The 14,698-nt window shown below is 43.0% G+C and overlaps 1 protein-coding gene across 1 annotated transcript; it reads left to right on the forward strand.

The window, feature by feature from the left end:
- The first annotated feature begins 2,502 nt into the window (after positions 1–2,502).
- On the forward strand, positions 2,503–14,292 carry LOC142971164 (peroxisome proliferator-activated receptor alpha-like). The gene is made up of 8 exons (XM_076111803.1): positions 2,503–2,700; positions 7,243–7,474; positions 8,329–8,483; positions 10,744–10,882; positions 11,713–11,912; positions 12,010–12,276; positions 12,432–12,675; positions 12,776–14,292. The coding sequence occupies exons 2-8, from the start codon at positions 7,291–7,293 to the stop codon at positions 13,018–13,020; spliced, it is 1,434 nt and encodes a 477-aa protein (XP_075967918.1). The 5' UTR covers positions 2,503–2,700; positions 7,243–7,290; the 3' UTR covers positions 13,021–14,292.
- The last annotated feature ends 406 nt before the right edge of the window (positions 14,293–14,698 follow it).

Here is a 14,698-nt window from a genome sequence, read left to right on the forward strand (position 1 = left end):
TACTGTCTTTCCTGAAGCGACAGTGAAGGCGACGTCATCATCGACATCGGCGTGGAGAAAAATACAACTTCACCACTGCAGATCATGTTTATATAAAAATATAATGTTAGAGAAGAGAAGCAGATAAATATGAGAGCATTGTAAGAGACACTCTTCAAGTTTTAGTTCAGGGGTAGATAATGTTGGTGCTGAACATAATATTAAGAAGATGTTCCTTCTTTCTTTTACTGTGCATTCAGCCTGTCGACTGTCTGTTTTGATTACCTGACATTATTTGGAGTCTATGTCTGAAATATAAACTGTTATTGGAATTTCAAACAGAGCTGTTGCAAATGCTTCAACACAACTCCTCCATTAGCTGATAGTTGAGTGATGTGTTTGATTTTATCTCTGATGTTATCACAGCTAACCTTGCTGTAGTCACACAATAGCAACACGGTGGATCCGTCTTCATGTGCCCAGTGACGAGATGTGCACAAACCTGTATGGTGTTCGTACAGGGTGAGGTAGTAGGTTGTGTGGTTTCAGGGTTGTTATTTTACCCCATCAGGAGCTAACTATACAACATACTGCCTTCCCTGGAGGGCAGCAATACATCACAGGAGCGCACACGACTTAGTCTCCTTCCTACTGAGGAAGAAACTCATCTGGCATTTGATTTTAAACGGGTGAGTGGTGGCAAATCTCAACCACAGTCGTTACTTAACAGATTTGCAATTAATGTAGATAGCATGTTATGTAATTTTCAGCATCATGCATGTTTTAATTCTGTAAAAAATTCTGTTTGATTAATAAACATAAATAAAGACTGGATTAGAAATACTATAAGAACAAACAATGACTAGAGTGTGATCCTTTCAATGTATACTGAGTACCGAGGTGGAGTTGTAAATATCTAGTTATTATTGGAATAGTTTCATGAAATATTGCATTATTCTGTAATGCTTGTAATGATCTTATTGTATTATTATTTTTTTAATCTTAAAAGGCTCGGTAACTCAGGCTTTAACATGTGGATGTTCTGTATATATTCAGGAGAATGTTCTCAAGTTAGTATTTTGTCTTTTTTTTTCTTTTTGTAATTTGTTATGAAATAAGTTAATTTACTGGACCAAAGGAGAATATTTTCATGTTTCTATTTTTTTTTTTTAATATCTATTTCCACAAAAAAAAATTGAAGCCAAGATTTAAAAACCAAAGTATCCGAAAAAGAGAGTCCATTTATTTGACAAATGTTCAGCATCCTGTAACATACAGAGAGTGGTCTAGGTTTTGAATTTTCAAGTTGCATCCCAGACTTCTTCAAAAGCTGATGTGTGGTTCACACTGTGTATTTCACTTAATCGAGCTTCAGAGTGTGGAAGACACTCACAGATGGAACAAGAGACCAGGTGCTGAGGTCCCCGCAATGAATCATAAACGGTCACCCTCCCACTCGTCTCTCTGTGTGAAAACACACCGAGCGTCCTCCGAAGGCTTTGGTTGTCTAGCTTTTCAACAGGAAAAGGTGACGGCTAAACACCCCCAGACTGTCTCCCACCTCAGGATGGAGACATTAAAACATTGCTGAGCACCCATACACAGTAGATGGCGCTAGATATTACAATAGGCAGATTTTGAATACGTGCAAAAGATTTTTTCACATGTTTATAGCAGTTTCATTGTTATTTATATACTATATTGTGTATGCAGTGGTGGAAGATAAGCACTGCAATATAAGAATACTCCATTGCAAGTAAAATACCAGTGTTGAAATATTACTTAAATTATTAAACTTACACGTACTCATGATTCAGAAAGATGTCTCTTGTCAGTGTTGAACTATGATACTGTGTTATTACAGATGCATTCACGTGTAGCATTACTTGCACTTTTAACAGTGTGTCACATGTTATCAGCTCTGGGTTGTAAATTCAATCTTAATCCGTAAAGTAACTAGAAAATAAAGCTGTTGGATACAATTATTGTAGTGGAGTAAAACGTACAATAGTTTAATAGTTAAGTAGAAGTAAAGAAAAAATTACAATAAGCAGGACTTGAGTGACTATTGCACCACTACATAAAGTATGTTCAACACATCTATGGGGTACTGAACCACATACAAAACGTACTTATATAATGTATGTTATTCAATGTTGTTTGACATGTTATTGTGAAAAACGACCATCTTATTGAGCGTTTGTGTAATCAGTATCCCGTAATATATGATGGCGGTGGTTAGTTAGCGTGATTAGCAGTGGCTCCACTGTAAAGATTTAGGAGACGTGCTGCTCTGAGACAGAGACAATCACGCCAGAGAGCTGTGCTCTATCGACACATGAGACAACGGAGGAGTGGCCACGTCACGGTCCCCCGGTTCACATGCACCGTCGTCCGGTGACGTCCCGAGCCACCGGGAAGTAGTTGCAGCCTGATAAAAAAAAAAAAAGACCCAGAGATGGGTGGTCCGTTTTTAAATCCCCGCGTGCCCATTGGTGGAAACCATAGGTGTGTCAGGGGGTGTGCGTGCCGCGTCTCCGTCAGTCCCTACGTTATTTCCTGCAGAGAGAATGAGCGGAAGTTTGACCGCGCGCCGGGACGCGACGCATCAAGTTTTACCAGCAGAGCTGATCGGGGATCTGAGCGTCGGAGCGTCCCGGGACCGAGGGGCGTCCATGCCGTCAGCAGCATCTGGAAATGCTCCGGATAGCATCCTCTGAGGTAATTCACAACCTTCACTTGAAGCTCTGCTATGTTATGTAAGTGTGACTATAAGCTTACTTTCCTGTTGTCTGAGGAGAATTAACAAACTTTTATCGTTCAGGGTCCGGCGTGGGGTTACAGTTGTATGACGCCTGAGCAGAAAGTAATGCTGCATGAGTGGATTTCTCAAAAGACTATATAGCCTACTGTTATATAATAGCTGTAGGCTTCTCGCTCCTATGCCTGCATGAAGAAGAAAGCATGTAATTGTTCTCAGTATGTGTGGCGAATGAGCCCCACATGAACTTCCTGACTGCTCGAGCCCGCACCTGCTTTTGTAATAAAACCACACCCCCCCCCCCCCCCCCACACATGGTGTGAAGAAATGCTTCTTTCTGAGAGGAACATATCTTTCTGTTGGCCATAAATTCCATCTTCAAACTGATTTCCATTTCCTTATCTGTGCAGCATAGTGACAAGTCAACACGACCCTTCTGTAAAGCACAACTTGTTTTAATCAAGATGTTTGTTTTGGGTCTCCTCTGCTGCAGATTTGTTGGTATGTGAGGCACATGGATGACCTTGTTGTTGCAGAGACTTAAGAAGGTATTAGAAAGGTCAAATCATCTGATCCTGATTCGGGGCTTCCGACGGGGGGATTGGGGGGTGTACGTTTTCTTTCTTTTCTCTTGATTGTATCCTCGCTGTTATCTGTTAACAAGCTGTTGTTGAGTTCAGCTGACTGCTCTCAGTGCAGTTACTGTTTCCTCTTCTCCTGTGACCTAAAGATAGAGCCTCGCTGTCTGGGATTATAGTTCCTCTGGGAATTAAAACACAATGTTCTTTGATGTGATGGGGAAACATGGGCTGGTCCAGAGTCATCTACGAAAGAGCCAATGAAGTCATATCAACACAGTTTAGGAGTTAGTCGTCAACCTAGTTTTAAGCAAGGCTATAGTACATGAATGAAAAAGGCTCAAGTTATACAGACCAGGTGTGTTCATTAGAAAGCTGTCAGCATCAACGTATTCACTTATTGAATTCAATAATGAAATAATGAAAGGGAAACAGAGGGAACAGAACTTGCGTCAGTGCAGCTTTCGGCATTCAATTAATAACTATTTTCATAAGGGATTAACCTGCAGATTATTTTCTAGATTTAAGCCATTGTTTGGTCTGAAAAACATCATAAAAACAGTGCAACAATGACCCAAATATTCAATTTACTCTAAACAATTCTCACCTTTAAAAACCTGGAACCATAAAATGTTTGGCATTGTTGCTTGAAACGTTTTCAAATGAGCCTCCACATAGTTGCAGGATTCATTTTCTTCCAAAACACAAATTGATTATTGGACTTTGGTTGCAGCTCTGGGTGCAGGTGCAGGTCTGGGCTGTTGACGTCCCCGGGGTCCTAGCACCAGTGTGACTGGTTCCTCATGTGGAGCCAGGACCCTCTCACCCTACAGTTTATCCCATTCCTTTTCCGTTTGGATCTGTGCAACTGTCAGTGCTCAACACGTTCTGCAAGTACATTATTAAACATAATAACCTAATACCTGTTCTCCAACAGTCCACTATCTCCACACACATCACTATCGAATTAGTCATTACTAATAAATAACTTCAATTTCATATTCCTCTCCTGGACATGGCTCTCTTTGGATACCGTTTGGACAAAACGGTAATTTTACCTCGCAGAAGACGGGAGTTGCTGGTCTACGGCTGCCTCGGTCCGTGAGTTAGTTTGTGTTATTGTTTGACTTTGGTGAATCTGAAATAACCAAATTCACACAATAATACAAACGGACCGACGACACCTGCATTATGCGAGGGAAAATTACTGTTTTAGGTGGACCTCTTTTTTTTTTTTGGTGTCTAAAGTATGTTTTGCTGCTGTCAGCAGTACATTACTTTGCTCCATGTAAGATCAGACACTGTCAGAAAACGGTATCAATCAATGTCGAGGAGAATTCTATTGCAGTTTTAATAGAAGCCGTCTCTTTGTTGCCGACTCACTCCTCAAAATCTGCCGATGATCTCGTAGGTCGTGAATTCCTGGCAAATAAAATGGAGAAATGCTGCAGCTGTGAGAATCCACAGAAGAGAGTGCAGAAAAGCTGAGCGTGAATGGAAAAAAAACACTTTAAACTCCAGACTACAAAAAGAGACCAGGCAAGACAATCCTTTTTACTCAGACATCATCAACTAAAAATAACTATGCACTCACTTTCGTTTTGCACTCATGGTTATCTCTCTTAAAGTTGTTATTGACCTCCGACTAAACACACTCTAGTGAGACGTCATTTCTATGCTATTGGAACTCTGCTGCTTCGTTCAAAACAGCTGATCATAAAATATTGCTTTCTGGACTAAAAACAACTGGGCTGGTCTTTCACGCACGGTCCTAGAGCCCTACGAGACGGGGAATATGGCTCCATATCCGAGAGGCCTAGCAGAAATCTTAATATTGATACAGATCGAGAATTTCATTTTGGCAAACTAATTCATGTGTTCATCTCAAGTACGTTAGACTGTGGTGTAATGGTCTTTTCTCAGGACTAGACCATCTCAAGACTTAAGAAAGCTGAACACATTACACCGATGCTCAGTTTCTCTGCACTGGCTACCAGTCAGTTATAGAATTGACTTTTAAGTTACTGCTGGTTGTCATTTAATGGCTGAATACATTTCAGACCTACTTATTTTTTCTGCATAAGTGTAGGCTTATGGTCATGCACTCTCAAAACATCTCATTTTAAAATTCCTAGTAAAGAGACATCCATGGCTAGAGATGCAGGGGGACACAATGGGTTCATTTTAAGATGAACTCAATGCACTGAAGTATAAATGTAGTTATTGTGCTGCAAGAGAAATGCATTTGCACAATCCGCCCCTTGATGACGATTTTATTTTATTTTTATTGCAAAGCAGCTCGACAGACCAGTCAGACATCAGTTAGCTGCTTCAGTCTGTACGGCCTCTACAGTGAAGTCTACATGGTACAACATACTTTAGCTATGAGGCTTTTTACACTCTCACAGATTTCCCACTTAGGCCTAAACGACTTTGGCATGCTGTCCAGACCTGTCCTCTGAAATGCTGCAACCCTAAGACTAGATAAACAAGAACAAACATGTTCTGATTTATCACGTCCTCTCTGTCTGGCCTGTATGCACAGATGAAGACAGCGTATAACCAACCCACTTAAAGTCGGTGGTTCTCAACAGCGAAAGTTTGAAGTTGCACAATCTCATGTCAGCCAGTGTTTTTTCCATGCTGGGCTTACAGATGTAAGCAGCTGTGTAAACTGCGATTTTACATTTGAGCTCACATGAGGTCTGTGAAGGCCCCACAGCCAAATCTCTCTGTAGATTAGATCAGAGATAAAGTTGCTGATTCCTGCCTTGATGGTATAACGTTGTTAGAATTCTGACACACATCAAATGTTATTGTAATAATACAGGAGCAGAGGTCAGGCGGAGAGAATTCCCCTCTTCTTTTAAAAAGCAGATTCCTGTTAGTCTGCCTTTAACCTACAATTTGCTTGTGATCACATTATTACTAATACAGGGACGTTTTACAGCATAATGCGTTAAATCCTAGTCTGTAATCTATAGAACAACAACGGCAACATCTGCCGCGATGAATTACTGGAAGTTGGGGGAAGCGTTATTGAACATGAGCACTGGTGCTGTGATGTTGTGGGATGGCTCTAACAGATGTCCTTTACCCCGCTGTGAGCAGCTGAGAGCTCCACCAAACTCCCTCCCACACATACTTTTTAAGATCCACTCCGAGCGGACGGGCAGCCAGAGGAATAGCCGGACACTGAGTTCTTTGTTGAACGTAACGTAACAGAGAGAAAGTCACTTAAAGCACGGTATGTACTCTTTGTCTCTTTGGAGCATCAGAGTCGGTCAATAAATAAGATACAGAGCTTTGTAACAAACTGCACACTGTGTACTTTGGCTGGAATTTAATCTGTGAATAATGGGCCGCTGCTGACTCTACGGGCAAGGTTCACTTATTAAAAAAAGCACCGTCACATTATGAACTTACCTCTAGCATTAGTGGCACAAGAGTTGTACCTGTCCCCACTGCATGACTGATCTTCATTTGTGCTTTCATGACATTTAACTTCGATTTATTCATGTTTGTGATGTTTTATCTGAAAGAGAACAAACCAGGTCCAAGCACCAGGGAATAAACGATAAGGTAAATCTTGTGATGCACTTACTGCTGGTGCTGACATCTTTAAACGGTGTGTTAGAGAACTTTAGGCCATCACACATAGAAATGCAGAAGTATTAGGAGTTTTGAGTTAAGTATTTTTAAGTTACATGGCTTGTTCACGGAAAAGCTCCCGACTGTGTCGGAGCGGACATATTGAATCATTTTCCAAAAGCAAAAAAATCCCTTTAGGAGTTTGCACCCAATCTAAGGGGTCAGGGGTTTTTCCAGAGCTGGGCTCTCAACCAATCAAATGGCTGCCTCAAGATTTCAGTTTCTTTATCACTCATTGTCCTCATTTGTATTCTCTCTCCCCTCTTATCACAGTCTGGTGAGTGAGGGGTTGTTCCTCCCAGGTTTGGCTTGATCTCCACCATGGCCAGGGATCTCTTTAGCCCCCCATCCCCACTCGGGGATTCCCTGCTCGACAGTCCGCTGTGTGGAGACCTGATGGAGGATCTTCGGGACATCTCCCAGTCTATAGGAGACGACACTCTGGGATTTGATTTCCCGCTGTACCAGAGCACCGGCTCAGGGTCCGAGAGCTCCATTGCACTGGGTGAGTAGTCAAGTGGCCTCATGGGTGGAAGAAATGGTCGCTGGGTACATGATCAGTCACGTCAAATAGTTACAACACTGACCTTTTGAGCCTTTGGCTCCATTGAGCCTAACGAGGCCTTTTGTAAGAGACTGCCTGTCTGACTACAGAAGATTAGATACAATTAATTTCTCTCTGTGTCTACCAATTGATGATGTTGTCTCCAAATTCCTGAGCAGCACTTGAAAAAAACACAAAGACACAAACTAAAAAAGCCTCATTACGAATTACCTAATATTCTCATGAGGCCTGTTTAACAGGAATACTCATTTTCCGTCAAGGGAAAAAGATGAATTCATCCTGATCTATTGAACAGATATCTGGTTTTCGCCATCATTGAGATGGTTAATTTGGTTGTCAAGAGTCCAATATCACTATTGTTCTGATTGGTTTAAATCCCCATTATAATGCTGTATGCAACAATAGATCAGGGGTTTGTTTCCCTTTGTTGTGACTGGTTGTTCAGTATGTTTTCTTGGTATTACAGATGTTTGTAACATAAAGAAAATAGTTATTTTTATAGCCCTATAAGTATAAGTATGAAACTAACCCTACAGCCAGCAGCTGGTTAGCTTAGCTTAAAGACTGGGAAAAGCTAGCCTGAACACCTAAACCTAAAGATCACGAATTAGTCTGTTAAATCCGTACAAAACAGTTAGCTCAAAAACATTAGCTTCTGTTAAGCTAAGCTAACTGGCTGCTGACTGTTGCATTGTTGTGAGTCCTCCTGAAACATACAGAATGTGTGGTATCAAAGGTTAGCCCAGTGACATCACTCGCTGTTGCCTCCTTTCTGCTCTGTTGTCTTGCTGTAGACACCTTGACCCCAGCCTCCAGTCCGTCGTCGGGGGTGTGTGCGGCAGCGCCGAGTCCAGAGGAGAGCGCCAGCCCCCTCAACCTGGAGTGCCGAGTGTGCTCAGACAAGGCCTCAGGCTTCCACTACGGGGTGCACGCCTGTGAGGGCTGCAAGGTGAGAGACGTGGGACTAAAACAGGCCCAGCGCAGCCAGTCAGAGCACATATGGTATGCATGTACTGACATACTTTAGACATCAAAGTGAGAAAGGACATAGAGGTCACACAAAAATATGGAGGTAAACATACAGACAGACACAATCAGACGGGTGATAACGTGCTGCAAAGGCAAATGTGTGTATTTGTGTACACGTGCACATTACATGCCTGCGCCAACGCACGCACACCCAAAACAAGCTCGGCATGCGGAGGCGCCTGACCTGGAGGCCAGTGGAAAGTTTCTGAGACACACAGCCAGGTCATGTGAGGTGGGGGACGTGGTGGCCTTGCTCAACTTGTCCACCTCTCCGCTGCTTGGCACCGAGCCTGACTGAGTGACGTTAACACACACACAAGCACCAGTACACACATGGAGCTGTTGCTGGCACAGAGCCCTGCTCTGCTTATTACTAAATATGACCTTCATACAGAGTCATCTTTGGGATTTATTGATAAGAGGAATTTGGTTTGCATACAAATGTTTAATCATAATAAAGGTATCCGTCAGGCCTGAAACAGTTCAGCTCCCCAGGACAGACAGAACTAGAGGACTTGTAACTGAGACCACTGGGTGTGTTAAAAGCATTAAGGATCAACACTGCCAAGTCATGTGAGGTCGTCTCGTCGTAATCTCGTACTTCTCTGAGCCGACCGCAGGTTGCTGCTGCTAATCTGAGCCTTTGTTTGCTATTCATGCATGACTTTTTAACCTGTGCCTGCTTTTAAAGGTTTCTCCCATCAGCCACAGCTGACAGTGTTGTGGTACCACTCCTTCCTTTGAGGTTAGACAGAGTTGCTACTGGTGTTCTCCTCTTTCTGTTTCTTACATAATCACCCCTTTTGCCCTGCTGGAGAGAATCTGTTTTTTCACTCCTCTGGACAGGCACTGTGCCTTCAGTTTCACTCTAATCCATTGGAGACACTTTTCCGTCAATTCTGTCAGTTGCACAATGCACATGTGCTGCAAAACAAGCCATCTCCCTGCAAGGTTAAAGTGTTATGACCCACATGTCATTCATCAGAATCAACACAAGCTACTCTTGATCTTGTCGGCCCCTGAGTCAGGCCGCTGCCACTCTGAAGTAGGGACACTGACACTTTTGGACGCTGCACATGTGAGGGGAGTATTTTGACACTCACTAAAATGCTCTGACTGATGATATTGTGCCGTCATGGAAAAATCTGGCTTTGTGATATGTAGCAGTCGCAGTGCACGCTCGACGCGCTCCGCGTATCACTTTCAACACCTCGCTTTAAGAGAGGAGCTTCCAAGTCGTGGGAATGTGAATGGAATGTGCTGTCATGCTATGGTGCGAGGGATTCAATATGAAGCGATGGTCGGTGTATCGTTTGTACGGGACGTCTGGAGGAGCAGGGCGGTTGTAGAAAGCCTTCAGTAATGGGAAACACATCTACCAGCCTAAAGTTATTTTGAATTGGTGCGCCACCAAGATGCCTGAATTAAAACTTTTCTTTCGGTTTCACTAGAAGACATTTGCCCTTAAGAAAGCGTTCAATACATCTCTTTGATTACATCTATAGTTAAAGTACTGGTTGTGTCACTGTCTGTGCACCCATACACAGACAAGCAAAGACATGCACGCTGCACGCTGCACGCTGCACACATCTGTTTTCTCCTCATGGGGAGTTCTGTTGTTTTGTAATGTGTTTTTGATGACTATCATATGCCTGGACCCTTCACATTTCTCCCCTCTGTGTTTCCATGATGAATACATCCAGTTCTCCCCACAAATGGTTTGAAACACCACAAAGAGTGGTGTGAGACACATAATAACCCTCAATAACAACGTGTCTTCAACATAAAGGCAGACAAGCCCTTCTGTAAGATGATGGCCGACGTATAGCGTGACCGTGTGGCTCCAGATATATTGCCAGAGAATCTATGTTGGCTTTTCGACAGTGAGGGATGAGGAATGCTCTGACTGAAATTTCAGTGATGCACATAGGTGCGTGAAAGGATTATATGTTTCAGTTTGACATCTTTCAGCATGTGTTGGCCCACTGCTCTGTATCCCAGTATCGCTCTTTAAATATAGCAAATGGGTGGGTCATTTCTGACCTGGAAGGCATAACGGAGTGTAGAGACCTGAGACGCATCAGGAGGGTTAACCTCCTTATGCGCTGAAGTACCACAAGAGTATGTAACCTGATCGTATGATCTTCAAATGACAGCATGCGTCGTTCTGTGTCTACCAGGGTTTCTTCAGGAGGACCATCAGGCTGAAGCTGGAGTATGATAAGTGTGAACGCAACTGCAAAATCCAAAAGAAGAACCGCAACAAGTGCCAGTACTGCCGATTCCACAAGTGCCTCTCTGTAGGCATGTCCCACAATGGTAAACCTACAACTCAGTTTGAAGCATATCTGTGTACTGTAACAGTAGTACAAGGAGAGAAGAGCCATGAAGTCACTGAATGGACTCGCTAACATCAGTTACACAGCATTCTCTTGCTGTGGGTCATACCAGACCAAGTTAGGCTCTATCAGTAAAATACTGGGTATAGAAATTTGAGCAAGCGTGTGTTTTATTTCTTCTGAATTTAACTTTTAATTAATCTGCAAGAGAGATGGAAAAAGTGTGTTCCATTATCTTTAAAAAAAAGTCTTGCTTTAAAATGTATATTAGCTCAATTGATGATATAGCAATGAAAGCACGTGCAAGTATTTGCCATGAATGCAGTTACACAAATCTCCGCTCACCACGTCTTCAGCCGACACCGTGGTATGTGTTCTCAACAACAGGATGTGTCCTAATGTGGTTTGGCTCCAGATCAGCGTGCTGTACATTGACAGGGTTTTTATAGCACAGCGTCCTGCTCCTGCCGGAGCCTGCTTGACTCTGACAAAGCACAGGCCCATATAGCTCCACATCTGGCCCGTCAACTGCACTGACTGCTGAAGGGTCATTGGGTTTGTTGCAATGGCCTCCCACCGCAGACAGAACGTTCAGTAACCTGAGAGGAGGACGACATGTTGTCCTCAGAAGAGAGGGAAGAAAACATAAGGCACCAGATCTGTTGGGGGCGAATACTTGTGTGTGTGTGTGTGTGTGTGTGTAGGAAGATATGTCGGATGTCTCTGTGTGGAGTCTCTGTAAACTAACACAGCTACTATTTGAAAACTTTTCTCGCTTTTGTGCTGATGATGAATGTTTCTATTCACCAGCCATCCGGTTTGGTCGCATGCCTCAGGCGGAGAAGCTAAAGCTAAAGGCAGAATGCAAGATGGTGGAGGAAGAGGAGGCAAGCCCCATGCTGACCGACCACAAGACTCTGGTCGGGCAGATCCACGAGGCCTACATGAAGAACTTCAACATGAACAAGGCGAAAGCTCGGCTCATACTCACCGGCAAGACCAGCAAGCCGGTACAGTAAAAAAAAAAACATATTCTTTATTATGTATCTCTGCTAGATAAAGAATAACCTCGCCGACCGATGTTTTCTCCTCCGTCTTTCCCCGCAGCCTTTCATCATTCACGACATGGAGACGTTCCAGCAGGCAGAGAGAACGTTGGCGGCCCAGGTGGGGAACAGTGACTGTCCGGAGCACGAGAGCGGCGTTCGAGCTGGGGATGTGGTTCTGGCCACAGGGTGTGTGGAACTGCAGCAGAGGGAGGCTGAAGCCAGGCTCTTCCACTGCTGCCAGAGCACCTCGGTGGAGACGGTCACAGAGCTGACGGAGTTCGCCAAGGCGGTGCCCGGTTTCCAAGACCTGGATCTGAATGACCAGGTGTGTGTCTGCCGTGATTCCATGTGATAAGTAGAGGAAAAAGTAGTTTACTCACCGTGAACCAAAGAGGTTTGTGTTCATGTAGTTACGGACACATAAAAAACATTTGCAGGCACATCGGAGTCATGCTTCGGCCTTCTTACCTGCACTTTCAGGTGACTCTCTTGAAGTATGGCGTTTATGAAGCCCTCTTCACCCTCCTGGCCTCCTGCATGAACAAAGACGGCCTCCTGGTGGCCCGGGGTGGAGGCTTCATCACCCGAGAGTTCCTCAAGAGCCGGCGGCGGCCATTTGGCGACATGATGGAGCCCAAATTCCAGTTTGCCACACGCTTCAACTCCCTGGAGCTGGACGACAGCGACCTGGCCCTTTTTGTGGCTGCCATTATCTGCTGCGGAGGTGACTGACAATTCTATTTTTGAAGTGCACAAAGGGTGCAAATTTGCACAAAAACAAATCTGAATCCTCCTTGTATGTTTCTCTGATCCCTTCCCTCCAGATCGCCCAGGCCTGGTGGATGTGCCTCTTGTAGAGCAGCTGCAGGAAAGCATTGTTCTGGCTCTCCGGCTCCACCTGCTGGCCAACCACCCGGACGACAACTTCCTCTTCCCCAGACTGCTGCAGAAACTGGCCGACCTCCGGGAGCTGGTCACCGAGCATGCTCAGTTGGTGCAGGAAATCAAGACGACAGAGGACACGTCGCTGCACCCGCTCCTGCAAGAGATATATAGGGACATGTACTGAGTAGATAGCACATGGTCATGAACTGGGGACATGTATTCTAATATTTATGTATGCCACTCAAAACTGGGTGTTCATAAATATTTACTGATACTATCATGCACATCAATGTACTGTAAGTAGTATGTCGTGCAGCTCCTGATGCTGCACACTGCTGGGATCTGCCGTGGAAAGGCAGCTTTTGTAGGTGGAGTGGCTGCTTCAATGAAAGGAGACACAGTGGGGAACAAACCTGTGTAGAAATATTTTTTTAATGCATTGATTTGAGAGCACCCAATCGCTATGGATTGGGTGCTGGATGCCAGCTTTTATTCTACCGACTGAACAAAAGCTAAATAGGGAGTAGACTTTGCAAGTTTGCCTGACATTTAAAATGGGTGTACACATATTAAAGATATCCAGACATGACTGCTGCAGTCATGGACGCACTGATGCTAAATATGGATCTTGAACATAAGTTCAAGTGTGGTAAAAGAAGCAGACAAGTTGGAGAAGTTATAACATTTGAATCCTTAAAGGTAACTGAAATGTTCGTTGTGCAATAGGCAACTCGATATAAAAATATTCCTATTATTTTGGATATTTAGTGCATGTGATATGTTAATTCAAATCAATTGGATTAGGTTACGCTTTGTCATGTCCTTTCATTGTGTATTAATACCTTATTGAAATCAGCCATGTCTCACTCAATCATTTTGAGTGTAGGGTTGAAGAAACACCTGCATCAGTATTCATCATGTGCCATAATGTTTCAATGCTGGAGCTCATATTTCCTATACTTTGATCACACATTATGCATTCACCACACCACAAAACAGACGTCTATTCAGTGTTGGATCAGGGAATATTATCACATCATGAATCAAGCAACCTTACTTCTACTGATGGCAGCCATCATTTGAAAATATTGTAATTTCATGTGTAATATATTTATTTTAATCCTTAACCTACTGCTAAAAACTAAAAAATGACAGCACACCTCAAACGCAATAATATGTTAAGCTGGTTTATGTTTTATTTTGTAAATATAACAGGAATGTAGTTGCCACAGTGAAAGTGTCCACTGACAGTAAAACCTCAAAAAGAGGAGCTTGTTGCCTCATTTGCTGCGTTACACTTCACCTCCCGATGTAGTATTGTAACACTGTTTCGTGTCAGAATAAAACCGTTTATATTTTGTATCATGTAGTGTACAATAAGAAATACATTTGTTGTTTCAATAAAATGAATCACGTCATGTGGTAGTTTAAAATAAACTAATATATTTAACTTTTATTTGTAATACCCTGACTTATTTACCTGTCTGATGATATCTGTTCAAATTCCTTAGCTAAGATTTTTCACTGCACATATGAGATGTCATAGCAGGAAAAGCACAGGTGGAACTAATCATGTTAACGACAGCTTTGTTCCATTTAAGTCTCATTGTAAGCCAGTAATGTGATTAATTACACCTGTGCTTTTCCTTTAACGGCATATTGAGGGCTGCTGTAAAATGTATTATCTAAGGATTCTATTTTTACTATGGAAATAATCCATGTTATCAATTTCGGCTGGTTCACTACACTTTCATATTTGCTATAATAATATATATCAACCCACATTCGTTTGAAGCATCCTAATACTGTGATAAACTATACAATTGTATTTATATACAGTACTTTATCTATACACGGTCTTA

The sequence above is a fragment of the Anarhichas minor genome, unplaced genomic scaffold, assembly GCF_050575085.1.
Source record: "Anarhichas minor isolate MPS153535 unplaced genomic scaffold, ASM5057508v1 ptg000045l, whole genome shotgun sequence".
Taxonomy (NCBI): domain Eukaryota; kingdom Metazoa; phylum Chordata; class Actinopteri; order Perciformes; family Anarhichadidae; genus Anarhichas; species Anarhichas minor.